At 49.9% G+C, this 20,075-nt stretch overlaps 1 protein-coding gene across 2 annotated transcripts; it reads left to right on the forward strand.

Annotated features, from left to right (window-relative positions):
- The first annotated feature begins 222 nt into the window (after positions 1-222).
- RUFY4 (RUN and FYVE domain containing 4) lies at positions 223-19,375 on the forward strand. Of its 2 annotated transcripts, XM_031452145.2 has the most exons (13): positions 223-428; positions 825-983; positions 2,447-2,574; positions 2,691-2,797; positions 4,085-4,210; positions 4,556-4,662; positions 4,977-5,120; positions 5,568-5,637; positions 6,797-7,444; positions 8,144-8,265; positions 13,362-13,508; positions 18,050-18,160; positions 18,702-19,375. In XM_031452145.2, the coding sequence occupies exons 3-13, from the start codon at positions 2,529-2,531 to the stop codon at positions 18,802-18,804; spliced, it is 1,731 nt and encodes a 576-aa protein (XP_031308005.1). In that variant the 5' UTR covers positions 223-428; positions 825-983; positions 2,447-2,528; the 3' UTR covers positions 18,805-19,375. The 2 variants fall into 2 exon arrangements, with proteins under 2 accessions (XP_031308005.1, XP_064341235.1); XM_064485165.1 differs by lacking the exons at positions 223-428; positions 825-983; positions 2,447-2,574; positions 2,691-2,797 and having other exon boundaries at positions 2,857-4,210.
- The last annotated feature ends 700 nt before the right edge of the window (positions 19,376-20,075 follow it).

The raw sequence follows: 20,075 nt of genomic DNA on the forward strand, positions 1-20,075 counted from the left end.
CGGCCGGGCGCCCGCCCGCCCCCGGCCCTGGCCACCGCTCTGCCCAGGGTGCCTCCGACGTCGGGAGGGGGACGGCGACGCCCCCCAGCCCGTCCCCGCCCGGAGCTTTCTTGGTCCGCACCGCCAGGAAGCCGGGGAGCGCGGGCCCGGCGAGGGGCGGTGACACGGGCGCCAGGACGCAGCCAGTAACGACGGAGACCCGAGGGCTCTGTGGCGCGGGGAGGGGCGGCGGGGGGTCTCGGGACGCGAGCGGCGGACCTGCTGGGAAAGAGATCACCAGCCAGCGCGACGGGAGAGGCAGGAAGCAGATAAGGAGAGATAATGAGGGAGAGACGGGAGACAGGCACACGGGGGACAGAGAAGGGGGACGAAGCCTCTGCACGCAGGAGACCGAGTCCCAGAAAAGGAGATACCGGCAGGCAGTCCTGGTAAGAGGACCCTGTCCTGGCAGGAGGGTACCGCGTGCGCCAGTGTTTGCTTGCCGTTCCTGGGGATGGGAAAGGATAGTCCTCGCAGGTGCCTGTTTCTCTGTTCTCTGTCCCTAGTACTAGCCCTTGGGGACCGGGTGGTGGAAAGACCCCCGCCTCAAGGAGGCAGAGCAAAGCCAGTGTGGGAGGACCACAAGCCCTCCTGGGCAACCCCCCTTGTGGGTTCCTGGACACAGCATCTCACCAGTGCTTTCACTTTAATTCTTTTAGGGGTGATCCCAGAACTGGGAAAATGGCACTGATGAGCAGCACTCACAGGGACCTCTCAGAAGACTGAGGAGGGGAGGAGGAGGGAGACATGTGGTGGGACCCATGCCCTCCCCTCCCCACCTGCAGGACACTCCAACCAAGTGATGGTGAAGACTGCCTAGTATCAGATGGGGCAGCATCATAGCCTCTTTGTGCCACCTGGTGGCGATAAGGAAGAAAGACAAGAGTGACTGTGATGAGAAGGGGAAAGAAACTTGCAGAGCATCAATTGCCACTACCACATGGGTGAGTCTGAGTCTGTGTTTCGTCAACAAGTGCATCTACCCCAGGTCTGCCTGAGAGGAGCCATCCCTCATCTCAACCCTTCTGCCCTGGAGCTCTTGACCCTGCCTCCACCACTGCTCCCCTGCAGTCTTCTGCTCCTCTCTCTATAAGCAAGGTTTCCCCCTCCTCCAGTGGGCTGGGCCAGGCCTGAGTCACTTCCCAGGCAGCAAACTCTGGGAAAGGCTGAGCTGGGGCCCTCAGTCACAAGTGACAGTCTCAGGCTGCAGTGTCCTCCTTCCCATGCCCCAGCCAGCCAGGCCTTCCCAGGTGAGTAGCAGGGAAGCCCCCAGGTCTGGGGGTGGCTGGGAAAATGGGGTGATGCTGGGAGCAAGGGCAGAGGAATCCTGGATAGTGATGAGGAAGGGGGAAGGTCCATCTGGATGTTTGTGGATTTCACAGACAACCAGGGTTAGGAGGAGCTGTGGAGACCCTCGGCCCAACCCCTTGATCTATAGATGGGGAAAGGCAGAGGCTGTGCCCCGATCACACACTGAGTTAGCAGCAGGGCCAGAATGGAAAACCAGGTCTATTGACTCCCAGCACATCTGAATGCATCTCCCACCCACCCTCCTCATTTACCTTCATCTCCTTCTTTCTTCCCCTCCACTGCATCCTACCGCTCCTTCACTCCCACTCTCCGAAATTCCAGGCACCACAGCCTGGGGGACAGGACATCTGGGTTTCCCACCCCATGCCTGTCTTTACTTCAGACTCTCAGAATAAGCCCACTGGCCCTCAGGGGCCACAGTGTTCCTCTCTGAGCCCCAGGACCCATTGTGAGGGGAACAGGCTGAGGGTCGCTTGGAAGAAAGCCACAGGATAAAAATCGCATGTCCTGCTCCCTACCCAGCATTCTGGCCGAGGCCCCACTCTGGGGCCTCGCCTTACTTCTGTCTCCTTTTCCTCAAAGAACACACATTTTCCACTCAGCTGGGGCCCAGGAAAGAATGAATGTGTGTTCCAAGGATGATGACTGCTCTGGCAAAGCCCCCTGTGGGGAAGGGGTGGCATCCCTCAGCCCAGCATCTACATGGCTTGTGTTCTAACAGGGCCGCTCACATCCAGCCAGGACTGAAAACATGGGCCCTGTGGGCAGCCAGACCCCAGTTCAAATTCTAGCTTCACCACTGAGAGCTTTGTGACATTGGATAAAACAATTATCCTCTCTGAACTCCCTTCTCCTTGTATAAAATGAAATTGAGATAACCCTCCTAGGGTCATTATGGGGATTGAATGAGACAAGGCTGTTAGGGACACAGGGCAGGGGCACAGGGTCTGACTCCCAGGAACTGCTCCGTGAGTGGGGGTCACACTGTCATCCTCCCACCCTGGCTTACAAGAAAGAGCTGGGATTTTCTCCCACCAGTTAACTCTCTCTGTGGCCCCAAAGATGTCACATCCCTTCTGATCTTTTGTATATGGAGACCGCTGGGCGGCTGAAGCCAGAGGTTCCTTCCTGGGCTGATATTCTGGAGCCACAAGGAATCACGTCACTTTCAAATATTCATGGCGGAAGAGGGAGAGGTCCTCAAGATCACCAGGGACCTGAAGGGTGAGTATGTCCTGAGAGAGTTTCTGGGACCGAATTGGGGGAGAGGTTCAGGGTCTCGGGAGCCTCTGCTAGAGCCCCCACTGCCCGATGTCTGATGTCCACCATCCTCCCTACAGCTGCCGTCTCCGCCATCCTCCAGGGCTTTGGGGGTGGGCAGCAGCCGGTGACAGATGCCAGCGCTGAGCTGCACAGACTCTGTGGCTGCCTGGAGCTTCTGCTGCAGGTCGGGCCCTCCCCTCCCTCCTCTCTCCCATCTCTCCAGGTCCCAGTGACCAACCACCCAATGGGCTTTCCCAGATTCTGAGAAATCTTTTTGCTACCATGCACGGCCTCATCTCCCTCAATCAGCAGGTCCTTCCTAACAAATAACCTCACCCTTGAAGGCTGTCCCTGTAGTCTGGGAAGTGAGGTGGGACCAGGCTGGGGCAGGGTTCGGTGGGGCTGGGGGCAGCCACCCTGCTCTAAAGACAAAAGTTTCAGAGGCATGGATATCCTTGGGTTGGCCCTCCTTGCTACTGGTTACAGCCCCAGTCATCACTATCACTAGCTTTTATTGAGTACTTACTATGTGCCCAGCTAAGTTCTTTCCATGCCCATCTTGTTTCATTTTCCCTCTAATCCCCTGAGGTGCTTCATGACCAGCCCATCCCCACCAACCCACCCACCCACACACACACACACACACACCCTTCCTCCTTTTCTCTGTGCTTGTATGTGTGTGTGGTATGAGTGTGCATGTGTGTGTGAGGTTTGTGTGTGTGTGGTATGTGTTGTGTGTGTGGTATGTGTTGTGTGCCTGTGTGAGTCTCCTGCCAGTCTGCCCCTCATCTGCTGCACTCCAGTCACATTGGCTTCCTTGATCTTCCTAAAACTCACCAAGAAAGCATCCACCTCAGGGCCTTTGCACTTGCTATTCCTCCTGCCTGGAATGCTCCTCCCCCAGAAATTTGGATGGCATACTTTCTCATTTCCTTCAGATCTGGACTTGAATAGTATCTCCTCAGTGGGGCTTTCTCTGGTCACCCAAATCTAGATTTTTAACACACACACACCACACACACATTTCACACATGCATGCACACACCACACACTTTCTATTCCCTCTCCCTCCTTTATTTTTCCTCCTTAGCAGTCAGCACACTGTAGCATACTATATATTTTACCTATTCAGTTTGCTCATTGTCTGTTTCCCCTACCAGGATGTAAACCCACGAGATCAGTTGTTCATTGCTGTATCCCCAGGGCTTAAAACAGGGTCTGGCAGATAGTAAGTGCTCTGTAAGTATTTCTGAAATGAATGAAGGAATGAATGAGAACGTTGAAGGCTCAGAGAGGTCAAGCAGCTTGCTCCTGGTCACACAGCCAGTCAGGGCAGAGCCAGGACCTGAAGCTGGGCCTGTCTGCACAAGCTCTTTCCCCCCTACCATGGACCCACTCAGCCTGCTGGAACGCAGAGCAGGTTCTTGGAAGAAATATTTCTGCACTTTCCCTTCCCTCTGCTTGCTTCCAGTTTGACCAGAAAGAGCAGAAGGGCTTCCTGAGGCCTCGGAAGGATTACTGGGACTTCCTCTGCACTGCCCTGGGGCAGCAGCGGGGGAACACAGAGCCAGCCCGCTTCGTCCACTCACAGAGCAAGGTATCCAGGGCGAGGTGGCAGGGAGGCTGGCCTCGGTGTGATGGAGACCTGCCACTTGGCCCTTAACAAGGATAGCTCAGGGGCCAGGAGGGGAAAAAGACCCGCCCGAGGCCCTTCTCTCCCCCATCCCAGCTCCACTGACCATAGACCCCCTCACCTGGTCCTCATCTTTCTTGAGCCCTGCCCTCAGCACCCCTCTAGCCACTGCCTTTCCTCCCACAGCCTCAAGTCCCAGGACACCCTTTCCCACCAACCACTCATTCCCAGCTCCTCTGTCTCTGTGCCATCTGGTTCCCTCTGCCCTAACATCACCACCCCCTCACTTGTCCCCTGTGGGCTCTGCAGCTGAAGACCTCACTGGGAAAAGGCCGTGCCTTCATCCGCTTCTGCCTCGCCCGTGGACAGCTGGCTGAGTTCTTGCAGCTCTGCCTCCTGAACCCAGAGCTTATCAGGTGTGGCTACTGATACCATCTGAGCCCATGTCCCTCCTTCATGAAGATCCCTCTTTACCTCAGAATGGTGGCTTAATATCAAGGACAGCTAAAATGAGGGTCGTAAAGGGAAAGTCAAAGGAGAAAGGGCAGAGGGGAGGTTAGAATCCCAGTCCTGGTAACATCATGATGCTTGGGCCTCCTGCTCCCCAGTGGCCACAACCCTGCCTGGGGAACCATCCCAATAGGGTGTGCAGTGGAGCTGGATTCTCTGAGGCTGGGGGTGGAATAGCACCAGGGCCAGAGGTCAAGGGTGCTGATCACTGTTAACACAGGGAGTGGTATGGCCCCCGGAGCCCTCTGGTGTGCCCTGAACTCCAGGAAGACATCCTGGATTCCCTCTATGCTCTCAATGAAGTGGCTTTCGACTTGGACCTGCAGCGGCCAGACTTGGATGGGGCCTGGCCCATGTTCTCAGAGTGAGTAGGTGTAGCGTGGAGGGACTCTTCAATGCCTGCTCCTGTTACCACTACCCACCCAAACTAGCCCCCAACCCCATCTTTTCCTCTCTCCCTTCTTGCTCCCTGATTCCCGGGTCTCCACCTCCCTAGCCTTCTGTTTCCCCAGTGTGACCTTATGATGTCCCATGATGCTGCATAGAACACAAAGTCACTTGTTGAATGTTTGGGGTAGACGTTTAGAAGGATGAATGGATATTGGGATGTTGGGATGGGTTGGAAGGATGGGTGGAGTGTGGGATGCATGGGTGGATGGAGAGGAGGATGCATGCATGAGGGTGGAAGGGCAGGAAAATGGGAGGGGTGATGGGATGAATGGGTGATTGGAAATATGGGATATCCTGCATCTGAGAACCAAGACCGCTGCTCGAGAGAGGCCAGAGGTCCCCCTGCCACTTTCATTTTCAGGTCCCACTGCTCCAATTCCAATCGGACCCAAGGGAGAAGACGCAGAAAGACCACAGATTCCCCAAAGGAGGTGCCTCTTCCCAACTTTCACTCTGAGTTGCTTCTCCTCCATCTCTGTGGGGACCCCCAGGTTGAGAAGTAACTGAGCCATCTGGACAGACAGAGAGGAAGAGGCCAACATGAGGACCTGGGGCTAGGGAGCCACAGAAGGAAAGGCTCATGCTTCTAAGGTGGTGAGGATATGGGAGAGAGAAGGGAACCACTGGCACCATCTGCAAGTGCCACTGGGGCCCAGGGGAGGAGGAAGTGCTGCAGAAGGTGACCGGAAGCTCATAGGAAACAGCCGAGGGAAACATCCTCTGCTGGACAATTTGCAAACATCTCAGTTCAATTCAGGGAATGATTGAAGAGCTAGATTGCCTGGTTCACATTCCAGCTCCATCCGTTACCAACCTTGGATACGAAACTTGTCCCACCTGGCGGGGGGCATCCTGAGGATGCATTGTGACAGCCCACATCCAGCACAGAGCAGGGCCCCTTCAACATGATCAGTAAGGGGTAACTTGTGGTTATCATCCTTCCACAAGCTTGCTTTGCACCCCCACCAGCTTCCAGGCACCAGGTGCAAATGCTATGACTCAATCTCTGTCCTAAAAAGGAGTTCCAGGTCTGTTCAGGGAGACAGGCCCTAAAGGAACACATTGCAACACAAGTGTAGTGATCAGACATGCCCAGGAACATGGGAGCGCAGAGAAGCCTTCTTGACAGAAGTGACTCTTAGGGGCTGTCTGTTTAAGCTTTCACCACAACCACAAGGCAGTATTATGATTCCCATTTTACAGATGAGAAAACAGAAACACAGAGAAGTCAAGTTCAGGGGAAAAGACTAAAGGAGATAGATGGGAAGAACTTAGGGGAAATCAGATCAGTGCAGAAGATGGAGGTAAAGGAAGGAGAAAGATGCGGGTACAAGGTGAGAAAGGAAAGGGCATTGAGAAGCACTGCTGCTCCCTGACCAGATCAAAGCCCGGGCCTCCAGTCTCCTGGGGTGCTGTCAACATTCAGATTCCTGGACCCTACCCCAGATCTGCTGAATCAATATTTCTAGTGGGAGGAGCCAGGAATCCATACCCTTAGCCAGTTCAATGGATTAGGGCTGTGGCTTTTCACAGGCACCAGGTTGGTGAATTGGTACTGAAAGGGGTGATGGGTTTGGGGCTTCTCTGCAGATCTCAGCCACATACAGAGACCCCATAGGAGTCCACCCAGAGGAGCCATACACCAGCCAAGCTGGCTGTCTGCAAGATGCACCCAGGGAAGACCGGTTGGCTGGACTCCCAAGGACGCAGCAACACAGGCATCTTCCCTCCTCTTTGGAAAAGAAGAAAAAAGATCCCAGGAGTCTTGGGCACCCCCAGAGCATGTGGGAACCAGAGGGGGAGGAGCTTCAGCAAGACCAAGAGAAAGGAGCTCCAAGGACAGGGATCTACCTGGAGAACTCAACATCCAGTATCCAGGGACAGGGAGAGGGGGCCAAGGGGGCTCTGAAAGAGGTGAAAGGGACAGAGGCGAAAGGCAGGGGGGTGTTGCTGGATGTGTCGGGCCAGAGAACAACAGACGGGACTCATGAAAGAGAAGCAGAGTGGGGTCATGTCCGTAGGCTGCTGGCCTCCAGCCCCAAAGGGACAGTAGAGGACGCAGCGTCAGGGAGCAGGCAGGAGGGAGAGGTGCCCAGCATCCCAGGGGAGCCCTGGGTCCTTCAGGGCCTGGGAACAAAGGAAGGCTCCACCACAGAGAAACCCCAAGAGCAAACAGAAGTGACCAGTGTGACCAGGAAGGAGGAACAAGCAGAGATGGCTTTGCAGGATGTGGTCAAGGTGAGAGCAGTTAAGCTCTGTCCCTATCTTTTCTCTCTTCCCCAACCTGGCCCACGGATGGGTGTCCTCAAGGGTAGCCTGGGGCCATTCCTGCCCACAGATCAATTTGTATTGGTCCACACAGGATCATTAGGATCTGAGGATGCCTTTTGGAAGTTCTTCAGTTTGTCACGTGAATAGCATGCACTCTTCAGTCCACCGCAGTCCCCACCGCTCCCTGTTGCTTCACGCCCAGCCTACTTTATTCATCAGTACTACCTGCCCAGCCCTTGTAGGCGTTTGAGTTTGTGATCCCTTCCGAGCAGTTCTTCAGGGCAGTTGCTTGTTCTCAAGTTCCATAGCCCACATTATTGGCAGGTTCTAAGTTCTCCTACTGCAGACCCCGCCTCCTTGCTTTTATTGATGCTTCTCCTGGATTGTTCTCAAGCCTTCCTTCAGCCTCCTCCCCAGCCGGAGTCTTCCAGATCCTTGAACTTTGTAACTTCAATCCTTTAATGAAGGAAGAGATGGTGGCTTCAGGCTCACCCAGGGACAGAGCCAGCTCCTAGTGCTGTCCCCAGTCCAGCCCACCACCCAAGGGCTGTTTCACATGACCTGGGGTCTCACAGGGGTATCTGTCAGGTCAGGCCCTGGGCTAGGGTCACTGCCCTCCTCCTTCAGCTTCTATTTCCCTTCCTCTCACCCTCTCCCCGCCCTCAGAGCCTCAGACATGGTCTCCAGAAAACCAAGGAGCAGGCCCAGCACCAGGAGCAGCTGCTGAAGGAGCAGCTGCTGAAGGAGCAGGAAGGGGAGCTGAAGGCACTGCAGGAGCAGCTCAGAAGGTAACCTAGGCAACCATCAGAACAAGCCGGGAGCCGGGAGTCCAGGGGGCAGGAGGCTCGTGGTCATGGTCAAAAAGCAAGCATCTTCTGAGCACCTCTGGTGCACAAGGCCCGGTGTGGGGCACAAGCTGGGGATGCTGAGGCATGTAGGGTATTGTTTCCGCTCTTGGGCGGCTTCCCCTTGCCAGCCCCCTCCCTCAGTGACCTTGCTGCATAGCCCCAGGAGGTGTCTACGTCTCTGGCCCCTCCCTTCCCTCCCACAATCACCTTTGCCCCTTTCTGCTGCCTCTTCTGGGCTCCCCTCTCTCTTGTCCATCCATGCAGCCTTCCTGCCCCACCATGATCCTGCCTTTCTATCTCTTTCAGTCTCTCTCTTTTCTTCTGTTTGTCTCTCATTTTCCTGTTCCCTTTTATACAATCTCTCTTTCACCTTCTTAATAATTGTAATCATAACTATCATTACCGAGCATTTACTACATCTCTGGCACTATTCCAGGTGCTTCTTCATAGCCACCTCAGGAGATCAGTCCTCCAAGAACCCTCATTTTATAAACAAGGAGGCTAAGGCTTAAAGATGCTACACAACTCACCTGGTATCAGCTAGTGAGTAGAGGAGCTGAGAGCCGGAACCCACAACTGTCTCCAGAACTAGTGGGCTTAAACACGACCCCTGGGCCAGTATCCCGAGTTCCTGTATTTCAGTCTCCCTGGTGCCCCCTCCCCTCTCTCACCATCCAGCATCTTCATCCTGCCATCACCACATTAACCTCAAGGGTCCAAAGTGCCCTGTTTCATCTCTACTTTTCCCCCTAGATCTCTCAGTGTCTCGATTTCTTTGTCATAATTTATTTTTTAAAAATCTCCGCTGTGCAAAGATCTTCCTTGGTCTGATTCAGTCTCTCCGTGTCTCTCCCGTGGTCTCTGCATGCCTCAGTCTGCCCGCCTGCCTTGTCTCTCCCACGTGGCTGACACCTGCCCCGACCCCCAGGGGAGCCTGAGTCTGTGATTCAGACTGAATCACAGAGTATCTACTGACTGCTTACAAGGCTGAGAGAGGCCCAGCAGCCCAGAAATCAACCCAAAAAGACCCGCTGGGACTCCTCCCACCAGACACTCAGCTAAGTCCTGTGCTTTGGTCAGCAAAGATTCCCATGATTCAGGCCTTAAGTGAATGCAGGGGCCTTGCCCACCCAGGCCTTCTTCTGGGGATGAAGACAGGCTGGAGGGAGTAGCTGGGCGTTCCAGGGAGACCACCAGCCCCAGGCTGCTCCCTGAGGCTGGGGAAGCCCCTGTCTCACAGACCCCTGTCCTGCTGCCTGTCATCCCTTCCATCATTCAGTCATTCCACAAACACTCAGAGTGCCCACTCTGCACTGAAAATACTTTCATGAATAAAACAGACAAAATTCCTTCCCTTGTGGAGCTTACATGCCAATAGGGAGGCAGTTGATAAGTATAAGCAAGCAAAATACGTAGGATATCAGATTGTGGTAAGTTCTAAGAAGGAAAAAAATAGAGCAGGGAAGGGGAATGGTAAGCATCAGGGGTGATAGTTTAGATGAGGTGTCATGGCCAGGGAAGACCTCCATGAAATTGGAATCTAGACCTGAAGGAAGTGAGGAGTGAGCCATTTGGATATGTGGTAAAAGAATGTTCCAGGCAGAGCAAACAGCAAGAGCAAAGGCCCTGCGATGGCAATGGGCACAGCATCAAGGATGTCGTTATAGCCCCAGCGGAGCGAAGGAGGGAGAGGATGCAGGAAAAGGTTGGGGTGGGGGGGTCACGGGAGACCCCAGTAGGTCATCAAAAAGACCTTGCTTTTGACTTGACTTTGAACCAGTAAGAGTCCTGAGCAGACGGGGGACATGATGTGACTGTTTTAATGTTAAAAATATACTTCTTTGCTTTTAAAAGACAATTCAGTGGTTTTTAAAATAGTCACAAAGTTGTATATCTATCACCACAATCAACTTTAGATTATTTTCATTACCCCACAGAGAAACTCTGTGCTCATTAGCAGTCACTACCCATTTCTCTGCAACCTCCCCAACCCTGGGCAACCACTAACTGCCTTCTGTCTGTGTAGACAGGCCTGTTCTGGGCTGAACTGTGTTTTCGAGGACTTACTGCTCCATGGAGCTAGTCTGTATTCTGACGTGAGCAAACGGGTGTGTGGCTGGACTCCCACGTGCCGTAGGAGCAGAGTCATGAGCAGAGGGGTCTCATGGTCTGACCTGGGTGTTTAAAGGATCACTCTGGCTGTGGTGTGGAGAATAAATGCCACCAGGTGGGCAGGGGCAGAGCCCCAGGCTAGATGCAGAGGGGAGATGCAGCAGGCCCCAGAGCAGAACAGCCCGGGGGCTTTAAAAATACGCCTGGGCTTCCAATACCCACCCCTTGGCTTTCTGGCAGTGGGGTCCTGGGACACTGGCCCTCCCCTTCCAGCCTTAGGTCATTGATTTGCAAAAGGAGATGGTGGGATCTCTAAAACTCCTCCTTCCAGCTCAGATGTTTTACGAGACCATCTTTTCAAGCAGGTGAGTTTCCTCTGGGTTTCCTTTTCCTTTGAGGTGGGTTAGACCTCAAAGCAAAAGGGATTAGGACAGGAATGAGTGGACGGTCCTCAGATGGGGAATTAGGCAAACATCACATCTTCCCCCCATCTTGGGCAGCAGTATGGAGCTCCTCAGAGGTATGCCCAGGACCACAGGATCCCTCCCTCACTCCCACCTGCTGCCCACTCAGCCCTGGTGCCACAAACCACTGGTGATCAGGGCCCTGCTGGGATGCAAGTGTGGGGAGGCAAAGAGAGGTGAGAGCTTGACAGGCCTGCATTCCAATTTCTGCTCCCTGCCACTTATCATGCTGTGTGACCCTGGGCAAGTGTTAGTCCCTCTCTGAATCTCTATCTTCTTTCCTATAAAATAATGATCGTATTACCTGTACCATAAATTTGCAAAACTTCAATGAAACAAGGCTATGAAGCCCTAAGGTCAGTGTCAGGCACACAGTAGGTACTCGATAGACTTTAATCCCTTCCATGTCTCCTGCACTAGGAGTGTCTGTCACCCCCTCAAATACTTGAAATATTTTAAATGCTTCAACGGCTTCCATTGCACTGAGATCAAAGCCCATGCTTCCTGGGGCCTCTGAGGACCCTGCCTGCCTCCCACCTCACCTCCTGCTCCCTCACCCCTGCCCTTCACAGGGTTACAGCTTCACTAACCCTTCTTTCTTTTCCTCAAACAAACCAAGTTCTTCCCAACTTGCAGAACTCTGTGTATGCTCTTGGCTGGATCTACCCTGCAGACTTCTCTTCTTTCAGATTTGCTTTAATGTCACCTTGTCTAAGAAGACTTCCAAGCGCCTCTCAACTCTGTGAGCCAGCCCCTCCTTTGTCGCTGTCATACACTTAATTATTTTACTGGTCTATCACTTGTTTTGACCACTGCCCCAAACACGCTATAAGCTCCACCAGGAATAGGCACCGCTCTATTCCTGACACCGAAAACAGCCATTGGCACACAGTAGGTGCTTAATAAATGTTCCTTCCTACCCAAAGACACACACTACCCACAGTGGTCACATTAGGGACTGCACTGGCCACACCAGGGCCCTGGGATCACTGGGCAGGCACAGGAAAATGAAATCCCAGTACTTAGAAATGAAGAGGCTACAATGTTCATTAAATGAAGACTAGAATGTTTATTAAAAGTCACTCCTTCTAAGGCTGCAGGGACTGGCCTTTTCGGCATTTCGGTGGCTGTCTTGTCGGTTTGATTTCATGGCCCACCCAGTTTTCCTCCCTGAAGCATGACACGTGGCAGCATTTGAAACATTAGTAACTCAGTTCATGTCAAGCTGCTCACAAGCCTCTTCCCCTCAAACGCCCTCAGCGCAGGGGCATGGGCGTGCACATGCACACAAACACACACGTGCACACATACACACACACACACACACGCATCAAGAGGTCACAGGACAGGCACCACCGTGGCAACGCCCTCCTATCTGAGCGATGGAGTAAGAGGCTGGGATCTGGAGCTGGGACCTTTTTCTTTCCAGACCATTAGTTTTCTTGGAACCTTCTAGGAAGCCACAATGACAAGCGAAAGAGGCAAGAATAGAGCTGAGGCATTTCCAAGCCCAAACTGAAACAGAAATTGAAGAATGCCACATGTTTAAGATTACTTTTTTTAACTGAAAAGACAATGTATCATGATTTTTCAAAATATTTTAAAGCCAAATAATCATTCCAAATCCCACACCACTTACCCCCTCTCCCAAACACCACAATTATTCTCAGCTGGCACAGCCTATCCTGCCTGGGTTCCCAGACACCCATTTCCCTCAGAGAGCTGCCATGATTGTGAACATGCCTTTCCAGAAAACTACATTTTAAAATGGAAATTTTCTTTTAAAAAAGGAAAACAAATGAAAGTGTTGACTTGTCCTCTGTAAAGGAACCTTCAAGGCTAAGCCCTGTTTTCATTTCTCTGGAAGGTTTGAGGCATCAACCCACAGGTGTCAGACCACAAAGTGCTTGGTTCGGTGTGATGTGTGATGTGTGGTATGTGTGGTGTATGGGGTGTGTGCATGTGTGAGATGTGTATTATGATGTATGCATGTGGTGGAAAGTATGGTGTGTGTGGTATGTGATGTGGGGTGTGTGTGTTGTGTTGTATTGGGAGTGTGTGCAGAGTGTGTATGTCTAGTGGCATGTGGTGTGGTGTAAGTGTAGGTACGTGATGTGTGTGGTGTGTATGGATGTGTAGTATAATGCATATGTGAATGTAGTGTGTGTGGTGTGTGTGCTATGTTGTGAGTGTATGCGGTGTGTGTGTTTTCTAGTATGTGGTGTGTGAGCGTGTATGTGTTGTGAGTGTGTGCAGTGTGTGTGTGTGCGGTGTTGTGAATATGAGGCGTGTGGTGTGTAGTGTGTGATGTGCATGTGTGTGTGTGTGTGTGTGCAGTCCATCCACAGAGGGCATGGCCAGCTTCCCCAGCAGGGCTCCCTGCCACGCGGAGGCCCAGCCCAGCTCAGTCACAGCCCCTGCGCTTTCTCCCTCAGAACTCAGTCTTCCTTCTGCGCACAGGTGTCAGGAAGAGAGGGCCCAGCTGCAGGCGGAGCTGGAGCAGAAGCAACTGGAGGCTGAAAGGAGGGATGCCATGCATGAGGAGGAGCTTGAAGGGCAGCGGGACCTGGTCCGCGCCATGAAGAGGCGGGTGCTGGAACTGATTCAGTAAGGGCAGGACCCCAGGACTGGGGTACAGAAGGGGGGCTGGTATCAAGCAGCTCTGGCCCTTTCCTATATACTAACTCATTTGCTTCTTTCAGCCACCCCCGCTGTTATCCCCATATTACAGATGAGGAAACAGAGGGTCCGAGAGGCTGACTTGGCCATCAAGGACACACAGCATATAAATTGCATATAGTCCTCTACCTCTAAGGCACACACTCCGCCAACCAACCCCCACATACACTCCCACACACACACACACACACACCAATGCTAGGAGAAGGGAAAGGAGCCCAAGGGTTGAAAAGGAATTAGGAGAAGAAGGAGGAGGTTAACTGAGAGGTAATTGAATGTCCTATACCTGCCTGTCTATTGGACTTCCTCTGACCACTGGACCTGTGCCTGTCCTGGGTCAGGTGTCTTGGGTTCCAGAGGCTGAGTTCACCAGGATCAATTCCAAACCACTAGGCTCACTGAGGGATGGAGGAAATGTGTGAAACCTGGCTTCTACCCTTCAGTCTAGTGAGGCGGTAATTCACAGGTGTCCATTATACTTTCACCTCATTCAGGAAATAGGAGACCATTGGACTCACGTTCCATTAGAACTGGAGGTTGTGAGGGATCATTTGGACTAATCCTCTTGCACAAAATCCAAATGATTAAAGATGAGGAAAGGAGAGATCAGCCTGGAAAGGACAAAGAATTTGAAGAATAATCTCCTTTGAGGAGCTGTCAACTGGAAAGAAGGAAGATACCAAAAATTAGCTATATATCTCGCAGAAGAATTAAACGTAGCTAACAATAAAAGACCTTTGTGTATATGATTGTTAAAGAAAAATAGATTTAATGAAAGATGAAAAACAATACTCCTAAAGTGTTAGGTTTAAAACATCTTGATAGGAGGATCAAAAAAGGAAACAGAAAGTTACCTAAATTTCACTGTCCACTCAAAGGAACTACATCAGTTCATCCCAAGAGACAAGTGTTTTCCCTAGTGCTAAAGAAATTAATCACTCAGGTCCCAAATCACATAATACAATGTCCCTCACCGAAGTGTTGCGGAAGATACAGCCGTAAGCAAAAAAAAAAAAAAAAAGGAAGAAGAAGAAAAGAAAAAGGGAGGGGAGAGCACAAAGGTTTACTTCTGTGCCAAGATCATAGACTGATCACACATTATCTATTCTCCATCCTGGGATCTCATTTAAGTGATGGTAAAAGAATAAATTGCAAACAGAGCGGTAAGTGGAGGAACCAACCATAGATGAGAGATTTCAGCTAATTTCCAGAAGCCAGAAAATGGATGGAGAAGTGAATATTGGATTTAGCCCATGTTAGAACTTCAGGGTCTGGAGACACCAAGAACACAAGTGGCAGAAGTGAGATGAGGGGCAGAAATCAGGAAAATTAACTGATGAAGTCATTAAAAAAACAGTGCACACTCATGCTTCCTGCCTACCTCCCCCATGCAAACACCCAACAGTGAGGGCCCTATTTCCCAGGCAAATAATTAAAAGATCTTTCTCTAAATAAATTTAGATGCCCCAAATAATAAAGCAGTGTGTTCTGGCATTTGAGAGTCTAGAGCAGCAGGTAGCTCCCTGCCCAAGCTTGCCTAAGGGGAAGCCACGAGTCAACCATCCCTGTCCACTCCTTGGAGCTCCAGCAGTTTTTATCACCTCTTTATTAAACATGAAACGACAACCAGGGATCCCCCAGACATTTGAGCAGAGTCTAGAAAATAAAGAGGAGTGACAAAGATAAACAAAAAAGATCCATCTCCCATGATGCTGTGAAAAGCAACCATCAAAAGATAAGAAACAATGAGGGAAGGTATAGCTCAAATGGCAGAGCACATGCTTAGCATGCACAAGGTGCTGGGTTCAATCCCCAGTACCTCCTCTCAAGATAAATAAATAAGCCAAATTACCCCCCCCAAAAAAAAAAAAAAACTAAAACAAACAAAAAAAAAAAGACGAGAAACGTACTTGGAAATTAAACAATGACCACTGAAAATTTTTTAATTCACTAGGATTGAAAGAGAAAGATGAGGCAGTCTCAGAAAGTAGAATGAAAGCAAAGATAAAAGGAGATGTGAGAGAAATAAACATAAAGAATCGATTCAGGAGTTTCAGTATCTTCTCCAACTGATAGGAGTTCCAAAAAAGGAAAGAATGGAAAGAAGGTAATTATCAGATGAAAATATGAGACACTTTCCCAGCTCTGATGGACACAGAGCTCAGATTTACAGATTTCACTGAGTGACAAGCACAATAAACAAAAGGGGGAAAAAAACCAACTACATCTAGATAGAACATTGTAGAATTTCAGTAAAACAAAGATAAGAATATCCTAAAAGATAGGTCCACTTACAGAAGACTTCAAACCCAACAAATGTTAAGAATCAATGATGTAATGATTTCAAGTTCTGAGAAAAGCTGGCTTTTGCCCTAGAATTCTATGTCCAGCCAAACTGTGAAGTAAGTGTGGAGGGGATGGAGGAAGGACATTTTTCAGATAGACAGGTCACAGAAAATTCACCTCCCACACAGCCTTTCTTAGGAAGTTAATGAAAGATATACTCCAGAAAAACAAGGAAGTAAGCCAAGAAAGAAGATGTGGAATTCAGAAAATAGTAGCTCTAGCCTAGGAGAGAAGAAAAGGGAATCTCCAAGATGACAAGTGGGCAGCAAGCCCGGGAAACAGTCAGTTCAGGCTATAGCAGAATTACTGAGAAGTCCAGGAGGGAGGTCTCTGGGGAGAAAGAGACTCAGTAGAGTATCTGCTATGACAAAAAATTGTGGAGGGGGCAGTTAGGATTAGGCTATGTTAAAGGCAACTCATGCAAAGAGCAAAGAAAGGCAATTAGAAAGTCTTAGAAAAACAACAAATTTCCAAGAAGGCAAATGTTATAGAACACATCTTAGCTCCAGTTGACACAGTATGCTTATATGTTGTCTAATAATAATAAAGACTATTCATTGATTTTTTTCAATGTTAGAATCAACCTAAAGGCAATGCACAGAAGACAATTATAATTATAGAATAAGTGTAAATGTCACCACCCAAACAACAGTAAGTATAGAACAGACTCCAAGAGGACTTTCTGTGAAGGTGGCAATGTTCTGCGTTTGCCCTGTCCAGTATGGTAGCTACTAGTCATATGTAGTGACTGAGCGCTTCAAATATGGCTGTTTCAACTAAGGAACTGAATTTTTAATTTTAACCTTAATTAAGTTTAATATACACTTAAATAGCCACACATGTGGCTAGTGGCTACCATATTGGATTTGCAGGAATAGATGACAAGTCAGGAAGTAGAGAGGGGGAAAGCTGAAGAGAAGGCTGCTGGTATCATCTTATTGCAGGATGGCAGTCTTGTGATATATCTTTAGTTTATAAAATGAGTGAGAAATAAATGTGTGAGTGTATTCTGTAAAATTACATCGTAGCCAAAAGAGGAACCAAAAATGGGATATAACTGCATTGGAAGGAAGGAAGAAGAGTTAATAGTGAGCATGGTAATAAATAAGCCATATCTTCTGATATCAAGGAGCTCTATAGAAGATGTTCTTTCTTGATAAATCAAGAAAATGAAGAAAGAAGGATAGGAGCATATTACATAAACATGGAAGTAATATCAAGGAGAATAAGCTAAAAGATGTAAGGGGTTTGCCACTGAGACTGGGAAGAAGGCCTTTTGATAGAAGTCCTTCTGTACCATTCACTTTTTAAATTGTATGTATGTGTCATTTTGATAAAAATATAAAACTACCCACATTCATAAACATCCTTTAAAAAACAGTGAAGATAGTTTTGCAGGAGGATAAACATATGTAACTACAAGGCAGTTTGTACAATGTGCTAAATAAAAGATAATAGGCATTATATGCTTTAGGAGTCTGGAGCAAGAACCCCCTGGAGGCTTTCAAATCAGGGAGTGCTTCTTGGAGGAGGTGGGATATGAACAAGTTCTTAAATAATACATCAAGGTTATGTTGGGCAAAGAGAACCTGGGTGTCACCATCCATCTTCCCAGAAAAACTGGAGAATCACCAATCTCTGTGTGTTTGTGTCTCACTGTCTCTTCACTTGTTTCTGTCTCTCTCCATCACTATGTCTTTTTCTTTCTCTCCATCTTCTCCGTATTTGTCTCTCCCTCTATGTCTGTGTCTCTTTCCCTGTCTGTCTCTGCATCTTTTTCCCTGTGTCTTGCTCTCTCCCTCTACATGTATTTCCCCATCTGCTTCTCTGTGTGTCTCTGTCTCCCTCTCCACCTCCCTGACTTCCTTCCTCTCTCTCTGAGTGACTGTCTCCATCCTTCTTTGTCTCCCTCTCCATTTCTGTGTCTCTGTTTTTCTGCTCTGTTATCCCCGGTCTCTTTTTGTCTATGTGTATATCTCTGTGAGACTCACTCTGTCCCTCTCTGTCTTTCTCTTCTTTATCTCTGTGTCTCTTTCTGTCCCTCTCTGTCTCTCCATCTGTGCCATTTCCATCTTTCTATCTTCCTCTGTGTGTATATGTCCCCACCTCCAACCACCCATCAGAGAGAAGGATGACCTGTGGCAGAAGGTCCAGCATCTCTCTTCTGTGGCCCCTGGATGCTGTGTCAGCTGTAGCAAGATCTTTGGCCGGCTGTCTCGGCGGTACCCATGCAGGTAATGGGTGGGGCACAGAAGCCTTCCTCTGGGACAACCCAGTTTCCACCAGCCACAGCCCTCTGCCCACTCCAGAGAAGGGAGGAACACCTTATAAAAGGCCACCTAAAGCTGGCCACTCATTTTACCCAAAGCTTAGCAGAAACATAACAAGAATAGTAGGAAGGGGACAGACAAGGAATGGCATCTGAAAGATGGGACTGTGTAACCCTTCCAGGAATAGACTGGCTGATCTCATCTGGGAAGAGATTTCCTGTGCAGTGGAAGCTGCGCCCCTCACTTTGCCCTGGGAACACGGTGGCAGGACAAGCAACAGGAGCGAGGACAATGGGCCATCAGGAGAACCTGCCATTTGGAGTTAGAGGACCCTGGAGGGTGGGGCATCGGGATACTCTTTAGGAAAGGGGACGCCTCCTGAGACAGACCCAGGGCTGTTCTGCCGGGAGATGAGAAACAAGTGGACCTGAAGATGCTCGAATCCCGTTGCCCCCTGCCCGGTACACATCCATGCATGCCGCACTCTTCCATTTCTGCTTTGCAGGCTCTGCGGAGGCCGGGTTTGCCATGCCTGCTCTGTGGATTACAAGAAGAGAGAGCGCCACTGCCCACCCTGCTCCCAGAGAAGAGAAGCCCAAGTCCTCTGACCAAGACCCCCTACCCCTCAGCTCTTCCTGGCCCTCTGGTCTGACCGGTCCCATCTTCTGGAAGTCAGCGATCTAAAGAGGACAGCACTTGAGTGGACAGGCCGTGGTGTGGAGGGTGGAAGGAGCGGGGCTGGCTGTCAGGAGACAGGTGCCCGCCCTGCATCTCCCACTGCTGAGCTGGGCAACCTTGCAAAGCACTCAGCTGTCAGGCTTTTTCTGTGACATGAGGGAGTGCTTGTCATCCTCTCGAAAGTCCCTTCACCCTCAGAAAATCCTCATCCAAGAATAAGAGCCTGACGTTTCTCCTCTGCACTCCCTCTTCAGCCAGCCCATCCATCAAGACACTTGTCTGGAGTCTGTGTGCTTCAGGGGTATGTCTTTATCATCTTTCATTTTTAACAGCTTTCTCCAGGTGCTGCTAACATGTAATACACTTCACATGAATCTGATGTGTACAATCTGATGAATTTTGACTTCAATATACATCCGTGAAGCCACACCATCTTCAAAATAATAAACACATCCATCAGCCCCCATTTCCTTGTGCCCTTTGTTATCTCTCCCTCCTGCTCCACACCTCTCCTCATCCCTAGGCAACTTAATTGCTCTCTGTCTCTAGAGGCTAGTTTGCATTTTCTACAATTTTATATAAATGGAATCATACAGTATACATTCTTTACTATCTGCCTTCTTTCATTCAGCATAATTATTTTGAGATTCACCCATGTTGTGGCATAGATCCATTGTTCTTTTTCACTGCTGAGTAGTATTCCACTGTGTGGATATACCACAATTTGTTTATACATTCACCTATTGCTGACATTTGGGTTGTTTACAATTTGAGGCTATTACAAATGTTTCCCATCATCACCTCTGTACAAATCTTTGCAGAGAAATATGCTTTTATTTCTGTTGGGTAAATACCTAGGAATGAAAGACCAGGTCATATGATAGGTGTATGTTTAACTTTTAAGAAACTGCTGGGTTATTTCCCAAAGAGATTGTACATTGTACCTTCACACCAACAGAATGTGAGAGTCCCAGTTACTCCCCAGGGCATATGTCTGGTTTGGTGGACAGGAGAGGAGGCACAGACATGGGGCTTGAGCCTCTCTGTCCTTCCCTGCCAACCACTATGGTGACTTGCAGGGTCCCAATTTGTGAGTGCCTAGAGGAAGGGGCTGAGTCTAGGTGACTCTCTGTGCAGTGCTTACTCAGCTAGACTTTAATATTTAAGACGGTTGTTAAGGACTCGTGTAGTTCTGTGGTAC

Source organism: Camelus dromedarius, chromosome 4, assembly GCF_036321535.1.
Source record: "Camelus dromedarius isolate mCamDro1 chromosome 4, mCamDro1.pat, whole genome shotgun sequence".
In the NCBI taxonomy this organism is placed as follows: Eukaryota; Metazoa; Chordata; class Mammalia; order Artiodactyla; family Camelidae; genus Camelus; species Camelus dromedarius.